The 26709-nt window shown below is 35.7% G+C and overlaps 5 protein-coding genes across 9 annotated transcripts; 2 read left to right on the forward strand and 3 right to left on the reverse strand.

Moving 5' to 3' along the window:
- Positions 1-5033: 5033 nt before the first annotated feature.
- On the reverse strand, positions 5034-6623 carry LOC102626786 (WEB family protein At1g75720). The gene is made up of 2 exons (XM_006473842.3): positions 6327-6623; positions 5034-5675 (listed from the first exon to the last, which is right to left on the reverse strand). Exons 1-2 carry the CDS (start codon positions 6474-6476, stop codon positions 5196-5198), a joined length of 630 nt encoding a protein of 209 aa, XP_006473905.2. The 5' UTR covers positions 6477-6623; the 3' UTR covers positions 5034-5195.
- A 3819-nt stretch (positions 6624-10442) lies between these two features.
- LOC102626483 (hexokinase-2, chloroplastic) lies at positions 10443-13823 on the forward strand. Its single transcript, XM_006473586.3, has 9 exons — positions 10443-10871; positions 11154-11304; positions 11383-11565; positions 11849-11923; positions 12007-12162; positions 12244-12339; positions 12442-12572; positions 12940-13021; positions 13269-13823. The coding sequence occupies exons 1-9, from the start codon at positions 10594-10596 to the stop codon at positions 13605-13607; spliced, it is 1491 nt and encodes a 496-aa protein (XP_006473649.2). The 5' UTR covers positions 10443-10593; the 3' UTR covers positions 13608-13823.
- Positions 13824-14186: 363 nt separating this feature from the next.
- LOC102626785 (AP-2 complex subunit sigma) lies at positions 14187-16731 on the forward strand. Its single transcript, XM_006473587.4, has 6 exons — positions 14187-14349; positions 14453-14551; positions 14645-14695; positions 15281-15454; positions 16280-16339; positions 16415-16731. Exons 1-6 carry the CDS (start codon positions 14347-14349, stop codon positions 16454-16456), a joined length of 429 nt encoding a protein of 142 aa, XP_006473650.1. The 5' UTR covers positions 14187-14346; the 3' UTR covers positions 16457-16731.
- Positions 16732-17175: 444 nt separating this feature from the next.
- LOC102627061 (uncharacterized) lies at positions 17176-22432 on the reverse strand. 5 transcript variants are annotated; one of them, XM_006473591.4, is made up of 15 exons: positions 22044-22432; positions 21439-21580; positions 21032-21228; positions 20896-20953; positions 20229-20356; positions 19936-20143; positions 19555-19843; positions 19403-19463; positions 19257-19317; positions 19071-19140; positions 18902-18992; positions 18667-18818; positions 18465-18591; positions 18159-18386; positions 17176-17911 (listed from the first exon to the last, which is right to left on the reverse strand). In XM_006473591.4, exons 2-15 carry the CDS (start codon positions 21503-21505, stop codon positions 17450-17452), a joined length of 2199 nt encoding a protein of 732 aa, XP_006473654.2. In that variant the 5' UTR covers positions 21506-21580; positions 22044-22432; the 3' UTR covers positions 17176-17449. The 5 variants fall into 5 exon arrangements, with proteins under 5 accessions (XP_006473654.2, XP_006473653.2, XP_006473651.2 ...); XM_006473590.4 differs by having other exon boundaries at positions 18465-18818; positions 19555-19834; positions 22044-22430; XM_006473588.4 differs by having other exon boundaries at positions 18465-18818; positions 22044-22429.
- A 3096-nt stretch (positions 22433-25528) lies between these two features.
- On the reverse strand, positions 25529-26381 carry LOC102627925 (gibberellin-regulated protein 1-like). Its single transcript, XM_006473592.4, has 3 exons — positions 26157-26381; positions 25993-26035; positions 25529-25855 (listed from the first exon to the last, which is right to left on the reverse strand). The coding sequence occupies exons 1-3, from the start codon at positions 26244-26246 to the stop codon at positions 25674-25676; spliced, it is 315 nt and encodes a 104-aa protein (XP_006473655.2). The 5' UTR covers positions 26247-26381; the 3' UTR covers positions 25529-25673.
- Positions 26382-26709: the final 328 nt, after the last annotated feature.

A 26709-nucleotide genomic window follows, 5' to 3' on the forward strand; every position in this document is an offset into this window, starting at 1 on the left:
ATTGACAACAATATACTTGCCTTCGCAATGAGGTAAAATGCTGGATACGGTATATATCGGTCTATCTTTTTTCTTCTTTTTTTTCCCCTCACACGGTTCCAATAGAAACAATATTTTCCTCTGGAATGCTTCTTTTCATAAGATGTGTTTAGTTTTAGAGATTTTAACTTTGCAACTCTAATGATTCGATGTCTACATTTTTGTTCCATTTGGAAAAGTACAAAAATTCCTAAATGCAATAGGTGCGACAAAAATTCAGAGACATTGAGGATTTTGGTTGTGCTTAATCCCAAACATCTCGTATTGGCATTAGAAATAAGACCAATCAATTAATTGATTGGACTCACCAGTACTAATAAAAAATTGACCTAAGATACACTGCATATAGAATATCGTACCATTCAATGTAAGCTAAAGTATATATTAAAGTGTTGCACGCACCGACGAAGTTTATTTTATGCGTACGATTGATTTAAAACCATGGCGTGACATCACTTGTAATTAAAAGCCCCGATCAATCAGCTTTGGAAAGGGTCCATATTTAATGAGGGTTCGTCTTGGGCTTGTTATGCGAAACTAGGAAGCCCAATAATTGTCCAGGCTTAAGGCTATTATCTAAAAGCTCCAATTCACAATGGCTAAAGCTCTCATTCGGGTAAATAGAAACGAAACCCAAATGGCAAGATAGCCTATTTAAAAAGCCGAGTAATTTTGGAAAATCATGCCCCTTTACATAAACTATTCACGAGTTGGGATTATGCTTTAGGTAAGTTATAGACCTCATCATTGTTACGCTATATTTAATGAGAGCAAGTACAAGACACAATTGTAGTTGTCTTGCAGAGTCATTATGTCAAGCCTTCCCTCTTAATGATATCATCTGAATTGTTCTGACCATCCTCATCATCTTTTTCACTCTTCCCAGATTAATTTGGTCTTCGAAATGGCTTTTTTAGCCTTTGAATTCTTCGGGCAGCTTTAGTATGATTAAAGCCTACGTGTACAAACAAGCCTACCTATCGATTTTCTAAATGATCATGGCTTGCTGTTACGCAATAACTAAGGCTGCCACAAGTGTAAGATAACCAGTAAGATCAATCATCATTTGATTGGTTTCATATTTGAACGAATAAACCAATCAAGACCAAATGAGGGTTGGTTTAATTGATTTTACTTGTATAACTACCAATTAAGCATCTATAGTGTTAATGAATAATGATCGCAATAGTTGGGACAATATCATTCGTTTAAGAGTTTGATTTGTCAGATGGGGTCACTTATGTTTAAGTGCTCATTTGCTAGAGATACTTTCAAGATTTATTATGAGACAAAGATGCTAACCCATCATTCAGGAGCATTTAAATGTTCTATTAAAAGGTTTGGGAAGGCCACTAGATGGATTGGCTTCACATGTAGACAAGAGAGTTAGTTTTTGATAACCTTTTATATTAAGCTATAAATCTCTTCTTTAACATCAAATCATCTAAAGGAAGGTAAAGCAATCAACCCATTCAATGTTCCCAGCGTGTTCACTCCCACTTAATTATCTAAATGACAGATAAATTATACTTAACGCATCCGTTTATTAATTCTTCATTAATAAACTTATTAAAGGGTGTCCATCAAAAGTTAGTAGGATCACTACACTCATGATTTGCTCTAATGAGCTAGGTATGAAGTTGGAGTTTATATGTGCAATCTCGGTTGAATTTGAATGGTTTGATCCAAATTTAAATGCGTGTGTCTATATATTATAATAATAATAATGTCAATTTAAGTTATGTTATGATAGATAAATCAATCTCCTATGAGAAAAAAGAAGTATGAGGTTCGAAACTCACTTAACACTATTAACATAAATAATTTTTTTCCTTTAAAAAAAAGAGTCACTAAATATATGTATTAGTTTGCTTCCATATAGCATAATATCTTAAGCCTACCCCCGCACAATTTTATTTTAAATCCACCCAAAAGGTCTAATGTTGTTTGAAAATGGATTCATCATAACCATTGATAACAAAAAGATGCAAGATTTCTAACACCTCTTACCCTTGGGTGTTGAGATATATAAGCATTAAATAAGGAAAAAGAAAAAAAGAAAAACCATTAAAAGCCATGGTCAATTCAAGCTAAACCAAAAGCTATGCATAGTCTTTCTTTGCAATATATAGTCGAAGTTAATAAAGGAACTAGTCTGTGAGGACAAGTGAAGCCCATGCAAATGATTTGGGCACATGGTTTTGCTTGCGAACATGCTTTTTGAGTGTTCCCAAATAGAATAAACACAACCTTTGAAAACCTCAACTCTTTTTAAATCCTAACAGCCAAACGACATAAATGATAGCAGTACACTTCCCGGAGGGCATCTGGCAAGCAAGCCAAGAAAGAAAGAGACTTATAACAATGTCAATACGCAGGCCTCAGACTCAAAGAGAGAGCTTTGTTATACAAGTAAGAGCTGCTACCGATCATCAACAAGAAGTCCCTCAAAACAAGACCTTAAACTTCTCTGCAATGAAACTCTTTAATCGCTTTCGCAAGATTCTCATGCGGCTTCTATTTTCTTTCCCTTCTCATGGGACGTCGGCTAGCACATCAAGCACGGCTTCCAAACAAAAAGCTTGTGACAAATATGAACCACCGAAGACTTCTTGCAGCTCTTATTACTCGTCTCATTCACATTACTCAGAGGCCATAGCTGATTGCATTGAGTTCTTCAATAAGTCGTCACAAGAAGGGATTTTGGATGGCCGAAAATCTGATGCGTGGGTTTAATATTCGTATTAAATTTATATGCTTTTAAGTTTTATCTATTGATGCATGCATGCATGGTTAATTACCTTGTCTTGCTTTTGTTTATACATATAAGATTTACTGCTGTTTCTGTACTGTTGAATCTATTAGCAGTTTCTTTTCGGTAATATGTGGGTTATATAAAGTCCCACTGTCAAATTATAGAGAAGATCTGCTGTTTGTTCTATGTGTACATTAAGGCAAATGACCTTGATATGAGAAATTCATTGTTGCTCTCTTTTCTTCTTAGAATCTTCTTGATGATTCTTTTTTTTTTTTCCATTTAATTTCAATGTTTTTCTAGTACTATGCTATAAATAAATACACTCAAGGTAAACATTCCTATTTTTTTTTTCCCTCCAAATCATGTCATAACTATTCCGGCATCGACTAGAAAACTTATAAGAGCAATTCTTAATCTGTAAAATGCAATTCATTTGTCTCGAAAAAAAGGCAAAAAATGCAAGTAAAGGGTGCGTTTAGCGCCCCTCATTAATGCAGTGCAACCCCATGTTTGATGTAACAAATAGCTGCATTGAGGTGTATTATATGGATTAAGATTCTCTCATGATCTGATCATACCATGAGTAAATAAATCAATTGCTAATTGATTATTAATAAATAAAAAAATCAAAAAAGTTAAATCTTATCCATACATTACCATTAAAAGACACATGATAGAAGATCTTTAAAAGTTCAGTAAAACTAAGATCAGGAGAGGATCATATTCCGTATTATATGTAGCCGCTTGCTAAAAGTCGGTTTAGTTAATGTAGGTTAGTTTTTTATAATATTATTTTTTATTTTTTATTTTTATATTATAATTATTAATATAAGTTAAATTTATAATTTATTATTCAATAACATTATATTGTTTTTTTTACTTTTTTTATATTAAAAATATAAGTAAATAATTTATTATTTAATTATATTATAATAATTAATATATAAAATTAATTAATATTTAATAAGTTAATATAACTAATAATAAATATCTAAATTTAAAAATATTAATTTAAAATTAATAATAACAATAATATAAATATAATATAAAATATTATTGCATATGTTGCAATACTCTTACTTAGATGATTTAGCACAATTCATTTTATTAGTGAATATGTTACAACAATTGTCACTTTATTATTTTGTGATTATTTTGTGATATGTATAAGCTTTTATTCTATCATCCTAAGATGACTTTTGAACTAATATTATAGGTTTTAACTATTTATTTATGTTGATATATTATTTAGAGATTATTTGATTAAATTATTTGCTTCAATCTTTATTTCAATAGTTATATATTTAGAAAAATACTGAAAAACAAATGTCATGCTTCCGAAAATTTAAGACTATAAGCTTCGATTTTGTAAAGAATTATGATATTTTTTAACATTTATATTAAAAATGTTAAATTTTTAAAATTTAAGACTTCTATGTTTAGTATTTTTCTAAATACTAATATATATTATTTTCTAAATATTTAATTTAAATTAATCATAAAAAATTAATACAATACGATGTAGCACCAAATATAATATAATTTAAAATTAATACAATACAATACAACATCAAACATTGTACAATATTATTATAATACAGTAATAATATAAATAATACAATACGCTTATACTAAAATAATGTAATATAGCATAATAGATTATACTATACCAAAAGCACCCAAAATGTAATATAGGGGCCAGGCCATTAGTTTTGAGAATGATTTTGATGTCACGTTTTTAATTTTGCACAAAGACCCGGAGAATTGGACCACTTCTTGATTAATAATGATAGTCAGGCTGATTAGGCAACAGCTAGTTGGTACTACTTGCTTTATTTTGGGAGTAATAATCTTCAAATAAAAAAAAACGATGATAAAAATAATATGTAATTTCGGGTGGATTTAAATATTTTATGTCCAACACATAATTTTTAACATAATAATTTCAAGTAAATTTATACTTTTTTTTTAATCGGCGTTTAGTCTTCTTTTATCATTTTTGTTATTTTTGACCACCTAAGAACCTCTCAAAGCATGCGAAACACTGACAGGGTGTTCCCTATTCCAAACAGTGGGCCGGCCTCATTTAGCCCATACTTTGGCTATGGCTTTGAATTATAAAGCCCAGGGTCCTCCAGTCCCTGATCTTTGATTCATTTTATCAGAAAATTTGAGTGGACTTAACAGAATTCCGATTCAAGACAAGCATTTAGATTGTTTATGCAGGAAGCAAAGCTCAGAAACAGTACAATATTTTATTTCATGAGCTCTCACAAAGAACAAACATACTCCGCTTACAATGTTATCTCATGGCAGGCCAAATGTACCGGCTAGAAAGTTTAAAAAGTAACAAAATAAAAAATCATTCATGGAATTCAACTGTTGTTATGAAATGTACTCAATAGCGATTTTCTTGGCTTCCTTTTTTCTTAGAAAAAATCCCACCAATTAGAGGGATTAACGGCTTCTTCTTCTTCTTTTTCAAAGAAGGGTGTCGTTCCAGGACTTGAACATCTTTCGGGACGATAACTTGGGCTAGAGATGGTGGATTGGCAAATGTCACGTATCTCTTCTTTTGAAGTTCTATTCCATCTTCAGGAGACTTGTGTGTGTTGACTTCAAATTTTGTTGAATCTTCAACGGTCTTGACATGTTCAATCTCAACTTCCATCATCTGCTTTTCTGATTCCCTTCCCCTTATTTGCCGGAGCTCTCTCTTGGTACGTTCAAGCTCTTGTTTAAGAGACGAGAGATAATTTGCCATCAATGAGCTTTCTTCTTTAGCCTTCTCAAGGTTTTGCTTTGTCTCCTCTAACTCAGCTGTAATAGTTCCAATCTTGGATGTAGCTTGCGCATTTTCACTTGCGTCACCCCGCATCTGTATGTAAGTAATTAGGCAGGTGAATTAGTGCACCCTCAGGTCAGCAGTTAAGTAGCTTCTACTTTTAAAATTTAACTGTACGTAATTAAAGATTACTAATGGATCTCTTTCGTGCTGTTGCTTCCAATGCGTCGACGACATATGATTTAACAAGGAAACCAATGCAACTTTACGTGGCATCTCCTTAATAAAAAGTTCTACAAGTATGTATAGATTTTTTTTAGAACATATATTCTTATCTAAGACGCCTTTATTCCATCACATGATAAAGAAAGCACGAAACTGTAGTAGCTAGCCGCATGCAGCCATGCCATAGAGAAATCTTGTACTCCCCCACAAGCAAAGCACAAGGAACTATACAAGTTTGGGCATGGACAAAGTTATTTCATAAACAATCATTAATTAACCGAAAGAAAAAGCTCAATATTCAGCTTCTTATTTCTTATGCAGTTGCCAGTAGAAATTTGAGTGCACTACCTAATTAATGGTTCTTTTTGGGGGAAAAAAATTATCAGCATATTAAATCAATATGACAGAAAAGAACTTTACATTTGCTTCGACACTTCTCAACAACAATAAACTAGCGAAAAAGTGCAGGTTATAATTTCCAAGTGTTTGATAAATATATGTATGTATGTATGTACGTACCTCTTTGAGCTTGTTGGCATAAACCTCACCGGCTAAAACCTTCTCACCGAACAAGGCAACAGCTTCTTTAACCGAACGAAACGGCGCCCTCGTATCAATCTCAGCTCTCTTAATCACCACTACTCCGTCTTCACTATCCATAATGTTCATACACTTGTTTGTGAGAGAGGGAGAGAGAGAGCTTGGGGACAGATTACAGAGAGAGAGAGAGAGAGAGAGCTTGGGAACAGATTATATTAAAGAATATAATGGAGATGGGGGGAGGCACAGACGTGTGCTGAGTGAAAGATGGCAACAAAGATGCGCTTTTAATATGATTTTTTAAAAATAAAAATATATTAAAAAGACAAAGTGGGAGAGAGAGAGAGAGAGAGAGAGAAGGTGGTTACGATAGCTGATAGGTCTAAGTCTGATGTTGTTAAACAAGTAACAAAACAAAACAAATATCGTATGGGGGAGGCAGAGCAAGAGCTTCGTTACTTCGCGTCCACTTCACTAGAATTCTGTTTTTATTACAGCGTGTGTTCTGTTGTGATTCAGAGGCGGTGGGTGGATGGTCTATTGGTCTTTAGTTAATTTGGTCGCCGCACTTCAATTGTATTTTATTTGGCAAAAGAGAATGACTCTTCACCAATAGCCAACGGATCAACGGGGCCCGGGTATCTCAGTTTCCTCAACTTGTGTGTTTCTTTGCGGGGTCCGTTTGCATAATGTAATGTAACATGAAAATTTCCGACTTCTGATCAGAAAGCCTCTTTTCTAGCTAGCTAATTTTATCCAATATTACTTCCGTTTAACCCAAGTATGCCATCTACACTCAACAATTTACTTTGCTTCATTAGCAAAATGATTCACAACTATATATTCGGACTTTGAAATGGCTTCTAATCAACCACAACTGAGAGTTGAGTTCAGTCAATGATGTATACAACTGATTACTATTTAACAATTTTTTTTATGTCAAAGGAGGTTTTTAAATCATCTCCAAACAAATACACAGTGACCCGAGCCAAATATTTTAGTTGAGCTTATGATGAAATGAAAGCAAACAACAACAATGGATTCCATTCTTTTAACTATATATAGTACTGGCTGGTTGCCTACCTTTCTTTTCGTCTATTTTCTTCGATTGCTAAAAGTTCTCAATTCATTTGTGTTTTCAACTAATTTTGGGGTAGGAAAAACCAAACCAATCTAGAACAATAAATTTATATTTTTGGGGGAGATGGGGTACCTCACTGGTTTGTTGTGTGCGGTGCGGTGCGGTGTATCTGAAATTCGGGGGAGGTGAGAAGAGGAGAGAGAGTGGTAACAATGGTGGAAGGTCAGAAACAAGAGAGGTGTCCTTCCAAATGAGCTTCACGCCTGCAAAATAGTGAAATAGAGGTTAGAGGTGAAGCCGGGGTACCCCGGCGTTCACACTCCGACGCTCAAGTTAGCAAACTCAAGCTTTTATGGTAAAGAGAGCTGGCCAGCCCTCTGTAAATTTAGGGTTTAAGGTTGAAGAAAACCTATTTTTTGGAGTGTGAGTGTTAATGGTGAGTGAGAGCCTGATGGAGAATGAAACCTAGGCACCTTTATATATGGAGTACTTCAGCTGCCACGTGGCGTACCCTTTTTGGCTAACGTCCTTTTACCTTTTTATGATTTTTGGGCCGTTATGTGCATGTTCGCGGCGTATCTCATCCTTTGGAAACGTGGCGCGTGCTGGAGAGTGGTCCAGGGTACCTCTGCAGTAACTGTCGGGTAGGCGGCTGAGGACCACTGCCCTTGGGACAGTGTCTTTCACTTTTGGCAGAGGTAGCAGGCGGCTGTCCCCCCCTTTTGGTACGACGTTCTTGATTCCTAATTCTGACAAAATCGAATAATATCTTTTAAGAGGTAGAGACGTTTCTCATGGTGGATATTTTTGGAGGATTCTCTTGCATCTGATCTGCTGGGTACCTCGAGTCACGTGGGGTACCTCAATTTATGTGGGGTACCCCTAATTGTGCGGGGTACCTCTATTTGTGTGGGGTACCTCTAATCAAGCAGGGTACTTCTAATTACGCCGGGCACCTCTAATTGCGCAGGGTACCTCTAATCAAGCCGGGGACCTCTAATTACGCCGGGTACCTCTAATCATGCGGGGTACCTCTAATCATGCCGGGTACCTCTAATCATGCCGGTTACCTCTAATCAAGCCGGGTACCTCTAATCACGCAGGGTACCTCTAATCACGCAGGGTACCTCTAATCACGCCGGGTACCTCTAATCAGGCCGGGTACCTTAAATTAGGACAGATATCTCTAATCATGCGAGGTACCTCTAATCATGTCGAGTACCTCGGATTACACTGAAGTTATTCCATTCGTCAACATGTGGCGTTATGCTATCTTTCTTATTTTTCCCCCAAACAATTTGCAATTAGCGATAACCTGAGATTCTTGCAAATCCTTCCGATTTAACAAGAAAAAAGTAATGACATTTGACCCCTTAATTTATTTCATTAATTCTCTTTTTTTTTTATTGATTTCATTATTTTTAAAAATATTTTTATTTATTTTTTATTTTATAAGCATGGCAATGCATCATGTTTGGGCAATTTCGTGTCTTTGATTTTATTGTGCTATATTAAATTATATATACCTGAACCTATTTATTACCACAATCATGTTAATTGTACCAACCCATTTAACCTGCTATTTTTGGTAAATTTAAAATAATTGTTATATAGTTTTGGTTTAAATGCATTACAATTCATAAAATAAGCTTTTTCATAATTTAATACCGAATGAAATAAAATACTAATATTTTTCATGTTTGACATGATCTAATAATATAGTAAACAAATCAATAATTTATTTCTAGGCACCAATATCAGTGATTAGAATTTTAAGAGAAAAGAATCATAGAAAGAACTTTTAAATTTTGTGTTATCTAGAAAAATAAATAACGACTCCAAATTTTACAAAAATATATAGGGATTTTATTTATATTCAATTTTTATATAATATTAAAAAACCAATTTTATTTTCTTTATAAATTTATTTAAACATTAATATTACGCGTTATTTAATTGAGTGAGTTTTCATGCGTAAACCCAAATCCCACTCTTTATGCAATGAGTTTTTTTTGGGTTGACTCGTTAATCACCCAACCTAATAAAGGTCAACTAGACAACCGTTTATATGATATCGGTTCATATGTGTTTGTGGATTGTATGCAATTTTGCTATGCCTTTTTTTTATAATTATTATTATAATTTTTTGACTTTTTTTTTTTTTTCTAAATCTAAATTTTTAACATTTCTCAAGGTAATTTTTTTAATTTTTATATTCTATGATTTTCAGCGGCCTTATTCATTCAGCATATGGGTCAAAATATCTTATATGTGATTGAAATACTGATTTTTAATTATTAACTTCAATTTAAAAAATAATTTGAAAAAATCTAACATCTTCAAATATCTTTTAAAAAAAGTAACACGTGCATGTGCTCTCAATCCTTCAGAGCACGACTTTGAATCCCATAATTATTGAAACTTATATTTTCTCTTTCAATTTAATTAGGAGTATGGGTGAAATGCATGTCTCTCTTCCTACAATATTAGCAAGAGTAAAAATATAAAAATACTTCATAATATACCTAAATTTAGGGTAGTCATAATAAACTTGTGAGGTAGGCTGATAGGCCCAAAAGAGCGCGTAAGGTGCACTGAGGCACCTATTGGCATACGCAAAGAACAAGAAGAAGAACTTGAAGAATAGGACTTGCTCACTTGACGTTTGACAATGCAAAGTAAACCAGAGATACGTTGCCATCAACATCGTCTTGTCAGCCGAATCCCAGCACTCCAAAAGGCCAAAACTATTTGACTTGTCGCTGCAGCAAAATTACCCAACACCAAATACAAAAACAATTATTATTAAAAAATTAATAAACAAATAAAAAAAGTTTTTTTAAAAAAAAAAATTAAAGTAAGCATTTTGGAGAAGAGAGAATTACAAACATAGAAAATTTGACATGGAAGGCAACGAAACCGTTAGGTTGTTAAACGTTAAGCTGGCCAAAAGGAAAAACCCATTAATTGAAATATTTTTCATTTTTTTATTTGATAATAATAAATTTTTGGAACCAAACTGTTGAAACCTTGCTAGTTGCTATCAAGAAAAAAGTGAAACAAAAACACAACACACTATGCACTCTCTGTCTGAACCTCATAATCTTCTTTACTCTTCATCTTATTTTATTTTTCTTTCTGCTTAGATCTTACCGTCAACCGAAAATGTTCGTTACTGCAACAGCAATGTTACCGGCCGTTGGATCCCTCTGCATCTCGCGGACACCCAGAGGCGGGCCTCGGTTTACGATGGCCGTAAGATCAAACGTTAATGTGTCAGTTGCTCCGATCTTGACAAAGCTACAGAAAGAGTGTGCAGCTCCTTTGCCCGTTCTGCGCAACGTGGCGGACGCCATGACTGCTGATATGAGAGCTGGGCTTGTCGTTGATGGGGGTGGCGAACTCAAGATGATACTTAGCTATGTCGATGCTTTGCCAACTGGGTATGCTTAGACTGATCGAATCCGCTATATATACGCTTTCTTCACTTGTTTTACTTAATGAAGTTTCTATATTGAATGTTAAATGGACATGAGCAACTTTTTAGGGGCAAAGAACTTTTCCAATGTTTGTGCATGTATTACTTTGTTTTTATTTTTTTTTATTTTAATTACTTGTTGGTCGTTGGGCAGCCATTTGTTTGCACTTCGTGAACAGATTTATATTGCCCAGTCATGGAAATGTAATCTAATTTCTTTAGTTGATAATATATTATGCTTTGAAAGGAATGAGAGAGGATTGTTCTATGCATTGGATCTTGGAGGCACAAACTTTAGGGTGCTAAGGGTGCAATTAGGTGGGCAAGAAGAGCGTGTTCAAGCTACAGAATTTGAACAAGTTTCTATCCCTCAAGAGCTCATGCGTGGTACCTCTGAGGTGTGTTTGGCTCCAATTAATGGGTCGTTAAGTCTGTTAATACATTTTGTTTATACTTCTTAATTGTTTCAACTCTAGGAGCTTTTTGATTTTATTGCAACTGGCCTGGCAAAATTTTCGGAAAAGGAAGCTGGAAAATTTCACTTGCCCCGAGGGAGGCAGAGGGAAATTGGATTTACATTTTCTTTCCCTGTGAAGCAGACATCGATTGATTCTGGCATACTAATTAAATGGACAAAGGGTTTCTCTGTCTCTGGTACGGTTAGTATTTCTGCAAATTCAAATTACCGTATATGGTTAGTCATGCTTTGTTAGAGTGCCTGTAAATCCTAAGAAAGGTGTTAAATCCATATAAAGATTAGTTTTGGGAGTACAGAATGGAAACAGTGATTATAAATTACGGACACATGATCGATTTTTTTCATCATCTATTGGCTAGGAAAAGTGCTTCCTTATTTAGATATATATAGCCATTCTTCTTCAATTATGATATTTAATTGTTTAACTGATACAAGCATAATGTAGAACTCAAAACTTTCTGCAGCCGGGAAAGGATGTAGTTGCTTGTTTAAATGAAGCAATGGAAAGGCAAGGATTAGATATGCGAGTGTCTGCCCTGGTATGCTTTGCTTAGTACCCCCCTCCTCACATAAAGTTTCCAGTTTAATAGTGACCAATTTATGGATTTTTAATGTGAATTAGGTTAATGATACCGTGGGCACATTAGCCGGGGCTAGATACTGGGATGAAGATGTCATGGTTGCTGTCATTTTGGGTACTGGAACCAATGCTTGCTACGTAGAACAGATGGATGCAATTCCTAAGCTACAAGGCAATAAATCTCCTTCTGGAAGAACGGTGTGTAAGGGTGGCAAATAACTTGTTCAATAATCTCAGCTTGAATGTCAAATCCTAATTTGATGGTTTTCCTTGGTTCAGATAATTAATACTGAGTGGGGAGCGTTCTCTAAAGGTCTTCCCTTAACCGAGTTTGATAGAGATATGGATGCTGCTAGTATCAATCCTGGTGAGCAGGTAAGTTTTGTGCCTAGTGTCATCGTTAGTTTGCAGTTTTAATTATTGATGTAGAAAACTAGACTATAAAATCTATTCAATCATCAATCACATTCTCGGCAGATATATGAGAAGACAATCTCTGGAATGTATCTTGGTGAGATTGTTCGAAGAGTGCTTCTGAAGATGGCTGAAGAAGGTGCACTGTTTGGCAATTCTGTCCCAGAAAAACTGTCCATGCCTTTTGTACTCAGGTAACTTGTGTTATGCAATATGGGTAATATGTTGCATAAATCCCACTATTGGCACCTCTTCTTAGGTTGGTCGACCGTGTACAGGGCACCATTTTCCCTTCATAAATTCCAGTATTAAAAGAGGACAAATAGGTGAGGTGCATTAATAACTTTTATCTAATAAAAATTCATTTGAAAGTCACAGGCCAACCTGAACTACCATATTTATCTTTCATCTTTATTTAGTGCTAAATTTCATTTTTATTTTTTTGACTTTGGCATCCTCTGCAAGTTTCCTAATCTTCTCTGCAATACATGACGCATTACACTTGGATCAAAATAAATTTCTTTTTGTATTAAACTATGTTCGCAAAACTCTGCTTTATAGGACACCGCATATCTGTGCTATGCAACAGGACTATTCAGAAGATCTTCAAGCTGTTGGATCAACTCTATATGATGTTGCTGGGGTATATTTCTGTACTTTCTCCGCGAGTTTAAAATTTAGCTTCTGTAATGTAAAACTGAACTAGAGGCGCAGGAAAATATTCACCATTGCCAGTGATTTGAACATTGAAAATTGTTTATATCTCAGAAAATGTAGATAAGTTTTGATATTTTAGTAGCCTCAAATGAACTCATTTACTAAAAAGTTCTTTTAATCTCTTCCTTAATTTTTTTAATTTCTTTTTTTCCATTTTTCACTCTTTTGAATAGGTGGAATCTAGTTTAAAAGCAAGGAAGGTAGTGATAGAAGTATGTGATACCATTGTCAAACGAGGTGGCCGCTTAGCTGGTGCAGGAATTGTCAGTATTCTACAGAAAATCGACGAGGATTCAAATGGCGCCATCTTTGGGAAGAGGACGGTTGTGGCAATGGATGGTGGATTGTATGAGAACTATACTCAATACAGAAGATACGTACATGAGGCAGTGACGGAGCTTCTGGGAACAGAAATATCAAAGAATGTTGTCATCGAACATACAAAAGACGGCTCTGGCATTGGTGCTGCTCTCTTGGCCTCGGCAAATTCCAAGTTTGATCACGACTATTAGAATGGCAGATTCTGTGTAATTTAATCTCTCATCACAAAGTAGTAGATGAGGTTCTGTAATTAAGCTTGCTTCGGCATTTGGTTGAGAGTATGAGATTCAAGAACGGGTTGTTAATCTAGGAACTCCCTTCAAGGTTGTATTTTAGTAATGTTATTAAAACAAATAGTTGTGAGATCACAAATTCAAGATTTTGAAACCTTGTTGGCGGAATGATTTTGAACTATTTCTTTATCTGCAAATATGCAATGCCAATAAACAATGAAGCCTCGTGTTAATTTTAAAAGTCAAGTTTCCAATAACATTTTCGATGTAGATAACTAGTCTTTTATTAGTTCACCTCCTTATTTGTTATTACCGTCAATTGGCAAATACGGTTGAAAAATTTGTTAACAAGATTAATAATTCGACTTCTATAATTCTGAAATCAGAGGCTTATTTAGAAGCACAGTGGTTAAATTAAGGCCTTTAAGGAATGAAACAGCAGGATCGATATGAAATAAAATAAAAACTATAGTAATTTGTGTAAGTTTACAAAAAGTAATGAACCTCTCGGTTATTATCCATTAAAATGAAACCAATTTGAAGTATCAGCTTTCAACCAGGCCATACTTCAAAAAAAAATAAAATAAAATAAAAATCAACCAGACCAGCTACTGCTTACGCGGAAGGAAGAAAAAACACTATCGTGATCGCGCACTCAATTTTCGTCGTTGTCAAATTTTCATTCAATCTATCAACAATGGTAGCGTTAGTTATCTGAATCAATTTAATTAAAATTAGGGGCATTTCCGTTAGAAGATTTGAAATTGTAACACTGATTTTGATATCTTTTGTTGACGTGGCAGATCCGGTTCATATTGTTACAGAACAGGCAAGGAAAGACTCGTCTCGCCAAGTACTATGTTCCTCTCGAGGATTCCGAGAAACACAAGGTCGAATACGAGGTATGATTATGAACGTGATCTTGCGTTTTCTGCAGTTGTTGTTCTAATTATTCAATTTTCTAGGGTTTTGAAATTTGGATGCCTTTCTTGTAGGTTCATCGGTTGGTGGTCAACAGAGATCCCAAGTTTACTAATTTCGTTGAGGTTGGTGATTCTCCACAAATTATAATGCTTAAATTGCTTAGGCCAAGTTTCTACACTGTAGCTAACTTTTATTTTTATTAATTTATTTGCTGAGAAATGTAGAAATAATAATTTACCTCTTTCAAATTATCCCGAGGCTGATGAGTCTGAAGCTTATGAAGTACTGGAACTCACACCCTCGGTTAATTTTTACTGATGGAAATAAATAATATTTCAGTTAAACTTTTAGAAAAGGAAATGGCATTTACTTAATACATTTTGATGGGCATTTTCTCATAATTTTTATGGAAATTGATAAAATCCCACTTAAACTCCTATTACGAATTCTTTTTATGGGAAGGTGGAAAGCTAAGAATTGGGCAGCTTTCTTGTCCGATCAGTAGCACTCTTTTATTTTCTTTTTATTATTTTTTTAATTTTCAAAAATCCCAGCCGGACGTCTGATTTTTACCTATTGTAAAATTGTACCATTATATTTGACAGCCTATCTTCTCTACTAGAGCAATTTCACTTTGTGCTCTATGCCTTTGCACTGAAATATCTGTGTGCATGTGTTTGTGTTTGGTCTATGTGTACTTTCTGCAGTTTCGTACACACAAGGTAATCTACAGGCGGTATGCTGGATTGTTTTTCTCGCTTTGTGTCGACATAACAGATAATGAATTGGCATATTTGGAGTGCATCCATTTATTTGTGGAGATATTGGATCATTTCTTCAGCAATGTCTGCGAGCTAGATTTAGTATTTAATTTTCACAAGGTATGTGATCGCATTTTCATTTCAAGTTCTGTTACTGTTTCTTTTTGCATCTGCTGAATTACTAACTATTTGATGTTTATATTATGTCATTTTGTCTTCTGTGTACATGCTGCTTTTCTCGGTAGTCTTGATCAGTAATTCACAAATGCTTACCCCAACCGAAGTGTTGACTGGAGCACATGTAGCTTTCTTTAGGGACAGACAAACTTAACATATTAGGTCTGTTGATTATCCTTAAAGATATATGTTTCATAATGAGAAACTGGTATAGCATGTTATGGATTTATTTCATTCAGTACCAGTACAAACTAAGAAACACAAGAAAGCGAAGGGCCACTAAAGAAGCTATAGCCACGTCTCCGTGCATTGTTTCTGGGAATTTGATGTTTCTAACCATTTGCACTAGAGCTTATGTGAGAGACACTTTATGTTATGCCTTGTTGCTGGTACTACAAATTTGTAAATCTAAGCCCTATGATGATGCTGTTGTATGTCATGCCTTGCCATCTTTAGCCTGTCAACTTGCAAGTTGGCTCTGCTGCTTTACCATGCTGATACCTGAATGTTCTATTGTTAACCACAAAATCTCAGTTTAGAATTCAAAAATTCATTTTTCATATGTTCTTTTCTATATTTACTCCTGTTGGAGTATATACAGATACCTGATCATTGAGAAGTGAGAACTGCTGATGTCATTTGCGTTGTCTGTTTCTCTAAAGTTTAAATTTAAGTGGATCTGTTCCTTTATATGGGGAGAATTATCACTAATCATAATTTTTTTTTTATCACGGGCCACCACGACTTGCTGCTTGTTTTTACATGAAGGTTTATCTAATACTTGATGAATTCATTCTTGCTGGGGAGCTTCAAGAGACAAGCAAGAGGGTATGCACTTTCAAGGCACCACTAAACTATATTTATTTATCTGTTTAAATTTTAATTTTTTTTGGTGTTTTGTAGGCAATCATAGAGCGAATGGGGGAACTGGAGAAGCTAGAATGAAGAGTTATGATTTAGTAAAGGGTGTTAAAGTGAAGTTTGGTTTTGCCTTTTCACATTTTTCCATTTGATGGATTGGTTCTATTATAATTTGTTTACCTATTTTTTGCACAGCCAATCTTTCTCTAGTATTCTCAGAAATCGAAAACCCAATCCTACGGTTGTATTATCATAAATTGTACGAATAACTTGCGATTTGCTGTCATTGTTTGCGAGGCAATCCTCACTGAGTAACCAGTAAAAAATGCATGCTTGAAGCTGTTGTCCGTTTATCATTAGTTGAAGATATTCATGGCTTAGAGTATTTTAAGAGTTAGTTCATCTGTCGACTTCATTGGATGTTGTTTGGGTGTGTCTCTAATCCTGTGCGAGGAATCTAATTTCTGCATTGAGCCTTTTTTTTTTATTTGCCAAATGCACATATCTACCAACCAGCGGACATCTCTAGCAATTTCCAACTTTGAAGCTGATGGTGCAGAAACTTGATATTAACCGACAAATAGCCCTTTCCATTTTCTTCATGTCTTTATCTACTTAAAAAACTTTTCGGGGGAGGCGCAAATGGCTGGTATTAACTGAGCAACTTCTTTGTACATTTGTTCCAATAAGACTTCTTTGTTAGGGAAGGCTATCTTCAATGCAAGTGCATACGAGCATCAAACATGGTACAAAATCTAAGATAACACTTTTCCAAAATAGCGTATGTGATACGAGGAAGAGAATGTACAAACTAAATATTTCCCTTATCTTTCTTTATATATGAGCGTGCTTCAAACAAGCTGAAGAAAAGATAACCCCAATAAAAATGTTCTCGTAATCAAGTTCCTGTGATTGATACTAACATCCAATTGCCTCTTCAGTTCTACCGTTCATGAGAATGGAATATTTGATGGCCCACAAACAGGATACCCAGCCATTCTCTTAATAGTCATCAATTCCAAGAAAAGAAATGAATGAAATAATGCTATTGCGGATCCATTGCCTTGCCAGCCAATTTCACAGCCGTTCGTTGCACAGCAGTTGCAATGACAATGAACTTCCTGTTCGAAATCCACCTTCAATTTCTTCATAGACTAGAGGGAGATGGTGGTCTTGCCTTTTCACCCTCGAAGAGGGTAATGATGAAGTTATGGTCATTAACTGCTGGTGCTGAAGCCAGTGCTGATGCTGGTGTTGAGAGTTTGTGGAATACTTGGGCCTAAGTACTTCCAGTGATGTGGGGGCAGGTGATATCGGGGACTGCGGACATGGGATCAGTGTAGGGTCCTGTCTCCCATTTGGCCAATTTGAAAATTGGCTCATCGCTGTGGAATGTCCAGTAGGTCTGCATTGAGCTGCTAGCTGAGCCGGCCAAAGCTGTTGCTGCTGCTGTTGGTGTTGTTTTGTCAAGATTGTGGAACTTGTATGAGCTGGGCCTAGGAACGGGCTGCTAAGATATGAAGGTAATTGCAATTTGACCTACAAATAAAAATTACAGCCTAACATAATTAGAGATTTTTTATGTCATGGCAACTTGCAAAGCGATATATGCAGCAAAAGACGCAAATCAACCATACTTCAGTAGTTGTATATTACCAATGGCTAAGGATGAAAAATGCTTACAGAAACAAGCTAATGAAAGAAGTTGGAGAAAAAAATCTGGCTTGGATTGAGGTAATCCATAACATAACAGTAACAAAGCAAAAGGAAGGAATCAAGAAAAAACCTGCTGTGTTGATCCAGTTCCAGATGTAGAAATTTTATCCGGGTATGAAGAGGTGTAGTGAGTCTGGGGCATTGCAATTGGCATGAAGTTCTGATGTTGTGGAAGAGAATGAAGATGAGAAACTTGAAATTCTGACGATGGTTCTAATGCATTATTTCTGGTTCTGCTAAAGCTGTTTGTATCTTCTGCTCCCAAGCCGCCAGCTGACAAAGACAAAAAGTTGAAACTCTACAAGAAAAACAAATTGATCAGGACATTGGGAAGGGGAAAACAATCATCTATGCCAACATAAATTGTAGAGCTTACTTGCTTCTGCAAAGTCTGTAACCCAGATTCTGTAGCAGTCTGTAGCTGATCATGATGAAGCCTCTTGTGCTGAAGAATACCACTTCTAGCTTCACTTGAATTTCTTTCAGCAGTAGTACTGCCAATACTGTTAACAGATATGACTCCATTTAAACCTTTTCTCGTCTTATCAAAGTCATAAATCACCATATGTGTTTCTTGCCTTTGTCCTTCATCTGGTGGTTTCAATTGATTACACTGTAGATGTGACTTTTCTTTATTCTCTGGCATTTGTAAATCTCGAATCAGACGACTGATGTAAACATGGCCAGCACACCTCTTTAGAGACCTATTAGTGGTGGCCCCTTTAAAAGCCTGTATAGTTTATAGTCCACCAGACACTCAGTGAGATGCTCAAGAAAGTACACAAGCATTGCGAAGTTTGGAGTAAAATCTACCTTTCTGGTTGAAGGACCATTTTCTAAAGAACAAGGCTTGGAGGCACCAACAGCGGCATCCAGCCAAGCTGGAATTTTGGTAGCTGAGGACCTGCAATGACTACATGAATGAGACGATAGATAGAAGATATATAGGAAGGTCTAAACTCATAAGAACTAAGACAATTACGGCAAAGAAGGTCCAGAACTCCCAGCACCAAGCAACACCATTGGAGACAATCCTGGCCACAATGCAAGGCCTTTAAACAAAGAATATGCCAGTGTCAGCCTATAATATCCAATAGTATACAAAACAACCATGTTTGACAAACTAGGCAGAAAAAAACAGGCCACAATACACTATCAAGAAGTATACCATTTCTCCAGGACTCCGTGGCCGTATCTTGTTGCACTTGTTCACTTCTGAGGGTGGTGGACTTAAAAAATAAAGCAAAGCCTCCATTTTAGTAGCAGTTCAATCGCTAAAGGAAATATTGTTCTAGGCTTGAAACTAATGCTTACCCCAACTGCAAGCTCAGGTTTTCCTGTAAGTGAGGTCTCCTGAGTCGACTGCTCTAAACTACTTCAGGACGGACAACACAAAGAGAACTAAATTAATAACAGGACAACTGAAAAGAAACAGGAGCACCAGAATTGATTAAAAAAGAACCCACCCAGAATCCCGACATGGCTCAGGCAAACCCTGAAAAGTTACAGGATTGCACGACGGCTCATCACTGTTATGTTCCCTCTTAGCCAATAGAGGCATTGTGCTGTGCACATTTACCGGAGGAACACAACTATCAGTTTTCACGTGGAAACTTTTACTGTCAGGTTTTTCTTCTACTTCAGCACTGGTTTTAGCAGTTTCTTTCTGTGAACTTTCTACATTAGATGAAGGGGCAGCCTCAGAAGTTCTCAAGGGGAAGGTTGAGCCCAACTCCTCCTCGGTAACTGCAGAATCTAATGAGAACATACAACTTAAGAAAGAAACAAACTGGGAAAAAAAATGTAATCACTAGAAGAAGCAATAGGTGGAAAAAAACTAATATTACCTTTAACTGCAGGTGTACAGCTCTCCCTATGTTCTTGCAAAGCTGGAGGCTTTGCTTCTGAAGGAGCACTCTCCAATTTACTATTATTCACACTATCATTTTCAGGGAACATTCCTGCCATAGCATATAAGGTCTCCACAACTTCTTCTTCATCTTTAGTGATTGGCCCAATAACCTCCTTCTGGGACCAGTCCGAGCTTCCTTGTTTCTACAAAAGCAATCCCATCAATATAAATTGAAATGCTCATCCAAAAGAATATGAATTTTGAAATGGTCAGCTGGAGATAACTGACAACAATGTTCAGCTTGGACTTCTTTAGGCCATCCTTTTTGAGTGATTCCATTTCACCTACTGTATGGTTCAGCTTCTTTGAATCTGGTAAAGGTGGAGACATAGATTCGGGATTTCGCTTCTTCACCGCTGTAAGAGTTAAATCCAAATTTCTCATACATTATTAATACTTCAAAATATTCTTTTTCTTTCCCTTCAAATAAACTAACATTTTTTGTTTTCCATAGAAAGTTAAAAGTATTTCCCTTCAAAAAGTAGCTTCAGAACAACAGGAGGCAAAAATCTCAAATACAATATTATTATTTCAAAAGAATCAATGCACCATCAAAGTAGCAACACCAGTGTATTAAGTATAATTAAAAAATAAAAACAAACAAAATTCTGCGTACACGGGAAAAAAAGGGGGGAAAGAAAAGAAAAGCAAAAAAGGCTTCATTTTGCTTAAGTCGTAATCCAAAATCCAAATCACTAAGCAAAACCGAAAAAAGGAAACTTCCCGGAAGACCCACTAAATAGAACATGATATTTAAACCGGTAACACTTTAACTATTAGCCCCACAACTAACAGAAAAAGTAGGAAATTAAAAAAAAAAAAACTGTATTTAAAAAAAAAATAATTTGAGATATAAAATGAAAAATTTATCATTCTTGATTCACAAACAACATACCTGAACGTAGCTTACGCGGAATGGAGGAATGATCAACACCATTGCAGTCATCCAAAAACTGGAAAAAAGAAATTGAAAATTAAATAAACAGAAAATTAAAATTAAAAAATTGAAAGAAAAGTAAAATTAAACATACCTTTTTAGGTAATTTAAATCTTTTGGCAGTAGCATTACTCATTGAAGACTGAGATTGTGAAGGAGTTTCGTTTTCTCTATCAGACAAATTATTACTATGATATCCCATTTCAGAATCTTCGAAACTCGAAATCACAGCTTTATTAACAACAACACTTAATTTTTTAACAAGTCTCTCCTTCTTCGGTTTCTCCAAACCTTCAAAAAAATAAAAATAATAACTAAAAACAAAGGAGATAAAACAAAAAACAGGCATTATCTGAAAAACTCTTATCACCGAAAACACACGAAGAGAGGAAGAACGCACACAAAAGAAGACGACAAATGAGGGGTTTTGTTTGCTTGTTTGTTTTGGTTTTGGTTTTGGAAATAGAAAAAATAAAAGAGGAGAGTATAGTAAATTCACACCTGCTAAGAGCTTCTGTCGCGAAAACCGACTGCTCCCTCCTCGCCTCACGTCTCGAGTCTTGTCCATTTCTGTATTCACACAATTTTGAAGACAACACTAACATCAACAGCATCTGCTCTCCCTCACGCCCTCCAATTCGATCTATAATCCAATCAAAACGCATTAAAATATAAGAAAAATGAGATTCAAAGAGCTTCGGTTTGTTTTTTTTTTTTTCTCAAACTTTAGAGGAGAGAAAGTGAAAGGAAAAACAAAAGTGGCGTTTGAGATTTCTAAAGAGAGAGAAAATCAATTTTAGTTGCCAGATATTTCTCCGCTGCTTTCTGTGTGTGTGTGTGTGTGTTTTGAGTAGTTTTAGTTCTAGCTGCTCAGAAAAATTAGCGAGAGAGAGAGAGAGATGAGATGAGATGAGACAAAAAGCTTCATATAAGAAAAAAAAAATTGAAAAAAATAAAAAAATAAAAGGAAGGAAAGAAAAGAGAAAAGTAATTCGTTCCTCGTGTTCAGAGAATCAGGTTCTTCGTGAAATAAAGCAAATTAAAGAGAAAAAATTAAAAGAAATGAAAAATGTGAAGCAATTGCAGCAAAGTGACAATTTAACAACCTTCATTTAATTCTCGAAGACAATTAAGAGAGTTGATTCATTTCTCTCTCTCTCTCTATCTTGACTTCTGTTAAAAGCTCTCACACACAACACAAACTCCCAAGAGACGGCAAATCCGAAGCTTTCGCTCTGTTAAATCGCCTTTTAAATGCATCAGAAAAACGGCCATTCTTTTTCCTTCTTCTCTCACTTCACATTCATTTATACACAAGTCCCATTCCCACGTCATTCCACCATCCACGGTCCCTATTCTCTCTCCTCTCACAGCCGTCGGATCTTCTTTGATGGCTTAGACCATCAAGTCTCACGTGTCAGCCACGTCGGATTTTATAAACCTTGTTTACCTGTCCACGTTGCACTCTTCATGCATCATCCGAAGGCTCGTTATCAAACGGCTGTGGTGAAACTCTCGTCTTTCTCACTGTCTGGACGGAAGTCTTTTTAATCACAGTAACTGAAACAAAACAAACGACTCTCTTTCATCAACGGCCATTATGGCAAATCTCATGGATGTTCGACACGTTTCATCCACAGGTCTCCGTACTACCAGAGACTGTTCACTGTTACAAGAGAAAATATTCTGTACCTTTTAATGACTTTTCACCAGTTTCTTAAAGAAACTAGTATTAGATTTGGTGCATTTGCATGTGCTGTAGTCAACACGCGCCAGTAACTCCCGAGTGCGGAGCAGAAGAGTGATTTACGATTTTCATTTGTTTGATGTTGATGTTCACGCGCGGGAGGGAGAGTGAAATTGTAGGCCAGTAAAATAATGGTAATCTCACTGGTAACGCTGAAATCCGCAAAGCGGATTCTAGAGAAAGTTTGGCAGTCACGAGAAAGGATGGGCAGAGGGTGTTGAACTCGGCGATTAATTGCTGAGTTTACGGCGAGTGTTTGATGAGGATGGAGGAATGTGATGATTTGATTCTGTGCACCTCGGCTTGGCAGGGTCATGCATGCTGCGTGACTCCTAGTTCCAAGTCGTATCACGTTGCGTCAGTCCTAATTACCAAAACACCCTTCGCTATGTTCAGAATTACATGCTTGTAAGCTCCTAGTCCTGTGTGAAGCTCGCCGGCTCCTATCTACCATCTAAAAAGAATCGGTGAACCACCTCTCTTCGATTTAAAATGAACGTTTTGATTTTTACGTTGAACAGGTGAAGGTTTTGCTTTGAAAGAGATAATAACTGGATCGATGAAAGAATTTATTTATATATGCATGCAACTGCCATTAATTTATTTTCGCGAATTATGTCTTAGGTGTACAGCAAATAGATGGACAAAGCCCAAAATATATTTTTAAAAGATTTAAACTTGATGCCCAGCTTAAAAAAATTGCTTAAAATGCATCGGGCTGGCACACCGGCGTGGAATGTATATGTGTGTACATTTGCGTTAATGAAAGGTCTTAATAGTTCTTTTACGTGGAAGTATGAAGGAAACTTTTAAGGGAAAAGTGGAAATTGGGTCAAATAATTGTTGAACCACTCTTCAGGCCCATCATTGATTTATAGCAACGTTTGGAGTTTTTTAATACCTTCGAAAAATCCTTTTTTTTTAAAAAAAAAAAACAAGAGATTAAGTTATGAAACGATACTTAGGATAGTCCCAAGCATCGTCAAATAACTTTTTTCTAATATCCATTGGTGGTTCATCCCACCAAGTATACATGAAACACGATAAACCTAAGTTAGCCAAGCAATCTGCTACATAATTTTCTTCTCGAATATTTTTAATCAAGTTACAACAATTAATCCATCTATTACGGATGCACCATGGAGGAGCAAATCTAAGATTTTGGAGACAAGATAGTGCAACAGTAGAGTCACTCTCTAACCAAACATATTACCACCCTCTATTAGCTGCTTCCTCAATAGCCACAATGATACCAAATATTTCAGCATAAAATGAAGAATGAAGGCCTAAAGGCATTGCAAAGCATCCTTTAAAGGCCCCATTAAATCCCCTGAAAACAACACCACAAGCTGCCTCTCCCGGATTTCCTTTAGTAAGGCCATCTGTATTAATTTTAACCTAAAGAATTAGAGGAGGATGCCAAAAGACTGAAACTACCTTTGGAGCACGTTGCAATGGCTTCTTTATGCCCAATATATCATCACTTGGAACTTGGGTAGCTACGTGTCCTGGACAATAAGAGCTCAATAAAATAATGTGAGAAGAAATGACAACCTTTAAATGAGACAATGAAAGCTCACGATTTTCAAAGCGTAATAAGTTCCGAGCTTTCCACAAATAATATAAGTAGGATGAAACAACCTATGCGCTGGAGGGAGGCTGTAGGATGAGAAAATCTATCATCAAGAATTAACTTTCGTAAACTCACAAGGTCTCCATTCATGGGAAATGTGACTCTAAATAAAGAAGTAAGCCAACCCCAAAGCTATTGAGAGAGCCTGCATAGGAAAAATAAGTGGGCAGTCGTTCCATCAGATTGCAAGCACAAAGGGCAAGATGAGATGACGCATAACCCACATAAACACAGCTGATCATTGATTGGAACTCTATTATGAACAGCCTCCGAGCAAACATAGAGTATTTTTGAAGAATAAAAGATGACCACAAGCATTTGTTCTAGGGGCAGACTACACGGTTGCCAAGTAAAAAATGATAAGCTTCTGCCAAAGTAAGATCACCATTTGCTAAGTGGCACCACACCATCTTATCTTCGGTGTCAACTACGAGCAGCTCTATATTTTTTATATCTGAAAAATCCTCATTAACACCTCTTTTGGATTTTATCCCTAAGATACCCTAGCTTAATTTACAAAGTACTAACTCACAAATTAAAATCAATCATCTTCTTATTAAATTTCATCCTAAAAATATATTTATTTTAAGCTTTTATTTATAAATACATATAAATCTTAAATTGTTTTCTTATTGTAACATAATTTCTATCATCATAATTCTTAATTCTTAAAAGTTTCTCAAAAGAATATTTTTAATTCAAATTTCAAATATAAATGTAAAAATAAATTATGAAATGGGGTGGGTGAAAAAAATATTAAGTGAATAGTTTATTTAAGAGTTCAATTAAATTTTTATTCAAGAAAAAATTGAATTAATTTATCTTTAGTTATTTGTGTAATGTCAATTAAAGAAGAGTTTGACAAGGAATTTATAAGAGTGCAAAAGGTCTCCTCTTATAGCAGGCCCATGGATCATGGCTACACATTTGAAAAGAGTAATGATATTTTACCCCTTCAATTTCTCTCATTAATTCTTTTTTTTTTTTAATTTTAACCTAAAGTGAATAAAATATCCATGACATAGATTTTTTAGATTAAAGATTGAAGATTAGCATATTTTCTAGCATTTTCCCCTTGTTGACGACAAGGGGATATTTAACTTCGTTTTATCCGTATTTGTAAATTCAGCCCGATCATCCACGTGCATTGTCACTTGATTTGCTTGTTTTTATGTCGCTAAAATCTTTCTTTGGGCAAACTAAATGTGAAAGACACATCGTTTATGCGATTGACAAAAGTAAATAACATTTCTTTGGTAAACAAGTCATTAACAACATAGATTAGCAGAAAACCACATGTTTTATTCTCATCCTTGCACAAGTTTGTGTACTAAACAATTTAGAGAGTATAATATTTTAAGGGCACTTGTGGCGACCGCCGTGGGTAGTCATGTTGGCGTAGCAGGGGCATGCATCATAGTTACCAGAAGTGCCGGGAGGAACACAGTCACAACGAGCACAACACGTCCCACATGCCCTCTTGCACAGCCTTGGCCTTGACGATAACTGGCATCTTGCAGCACATGCTCCGTCACAATCTGAATCATGCGCGAACCAATAACCCTCTGATCAATTACCAATCACGACTCCACAAAACATATCATTCATTTCAATCAAAAACTTGAATTGCAAAATGAGATCAGAAAATGCGGGGCATAGTTATATGCGTACATACCAATCTTTTGTGGCATAGGACTCTCTGCCACGCTCTTGATCACCTGAAAAATCCAACACTTAGGTTTGTTCGGTGTTAGAGAATAATGACGAAATCTGATCATTTCGCAACGAAAACGGAAAAGCAAAGCTAAAAGAAAAGAAGGATCGCATAAAACACGTCACCATTAGGCCATCGGATTGAGCAAGCTGGAAGACATGTATAACGAGGGAAATGATGAGAAACGAACCCGTCAGACTCTTGGAGAGAGCCATCTATTAATTAAAACACTTGTTATTATAGATCCGGCAATTTGAGGCCTTAACCAATATTCTTGCACGTGCTATATACATATAGCAGGTGAGATTCGTAGAAAGGGAGCCGGAAAATAATGATAAATAGAGATCAGGTGCATTATTTCACAAGTTAAAATCAGAAAGAAGGTGGTTGCAAGGATGGGGTGTTTGGTGAAACTATTTAATCACAAATGAATTAATATTTAGTAGCGCACAAATTATGATGAAATCGTGCCATCAAATTAATCATTCTATAACACGAGAGAATTAATGACTAGTTTTCCTTTTTCTTTAACCTTGGTGGAGGATGCTTCCTTCTTTCGGGATCCCCTATCTTACATGCATGTAAGATACATGCCTCTCACATGAATAGTGTGTGGGTCCCACATATACACTATTTATGTGAGAGGCATGTATCTTACATGCATGTAAGATAGAGTTT

This window comes from Citrus sinensis, chromosome 5 (genome assembly GCF_022201045.2).
Source record: "Citrus sinensis cultivar Valencia sweet orange chromosome 5, DVS_A1.0, whole genome shotgun sequence".
NCBI classification, from domain to species: Eukaryota; Viridiplantae; Streptophyta; class Magnoliopsida; order Sapindales; family Rutaceae; genus Citrus; species Citrus sinensis.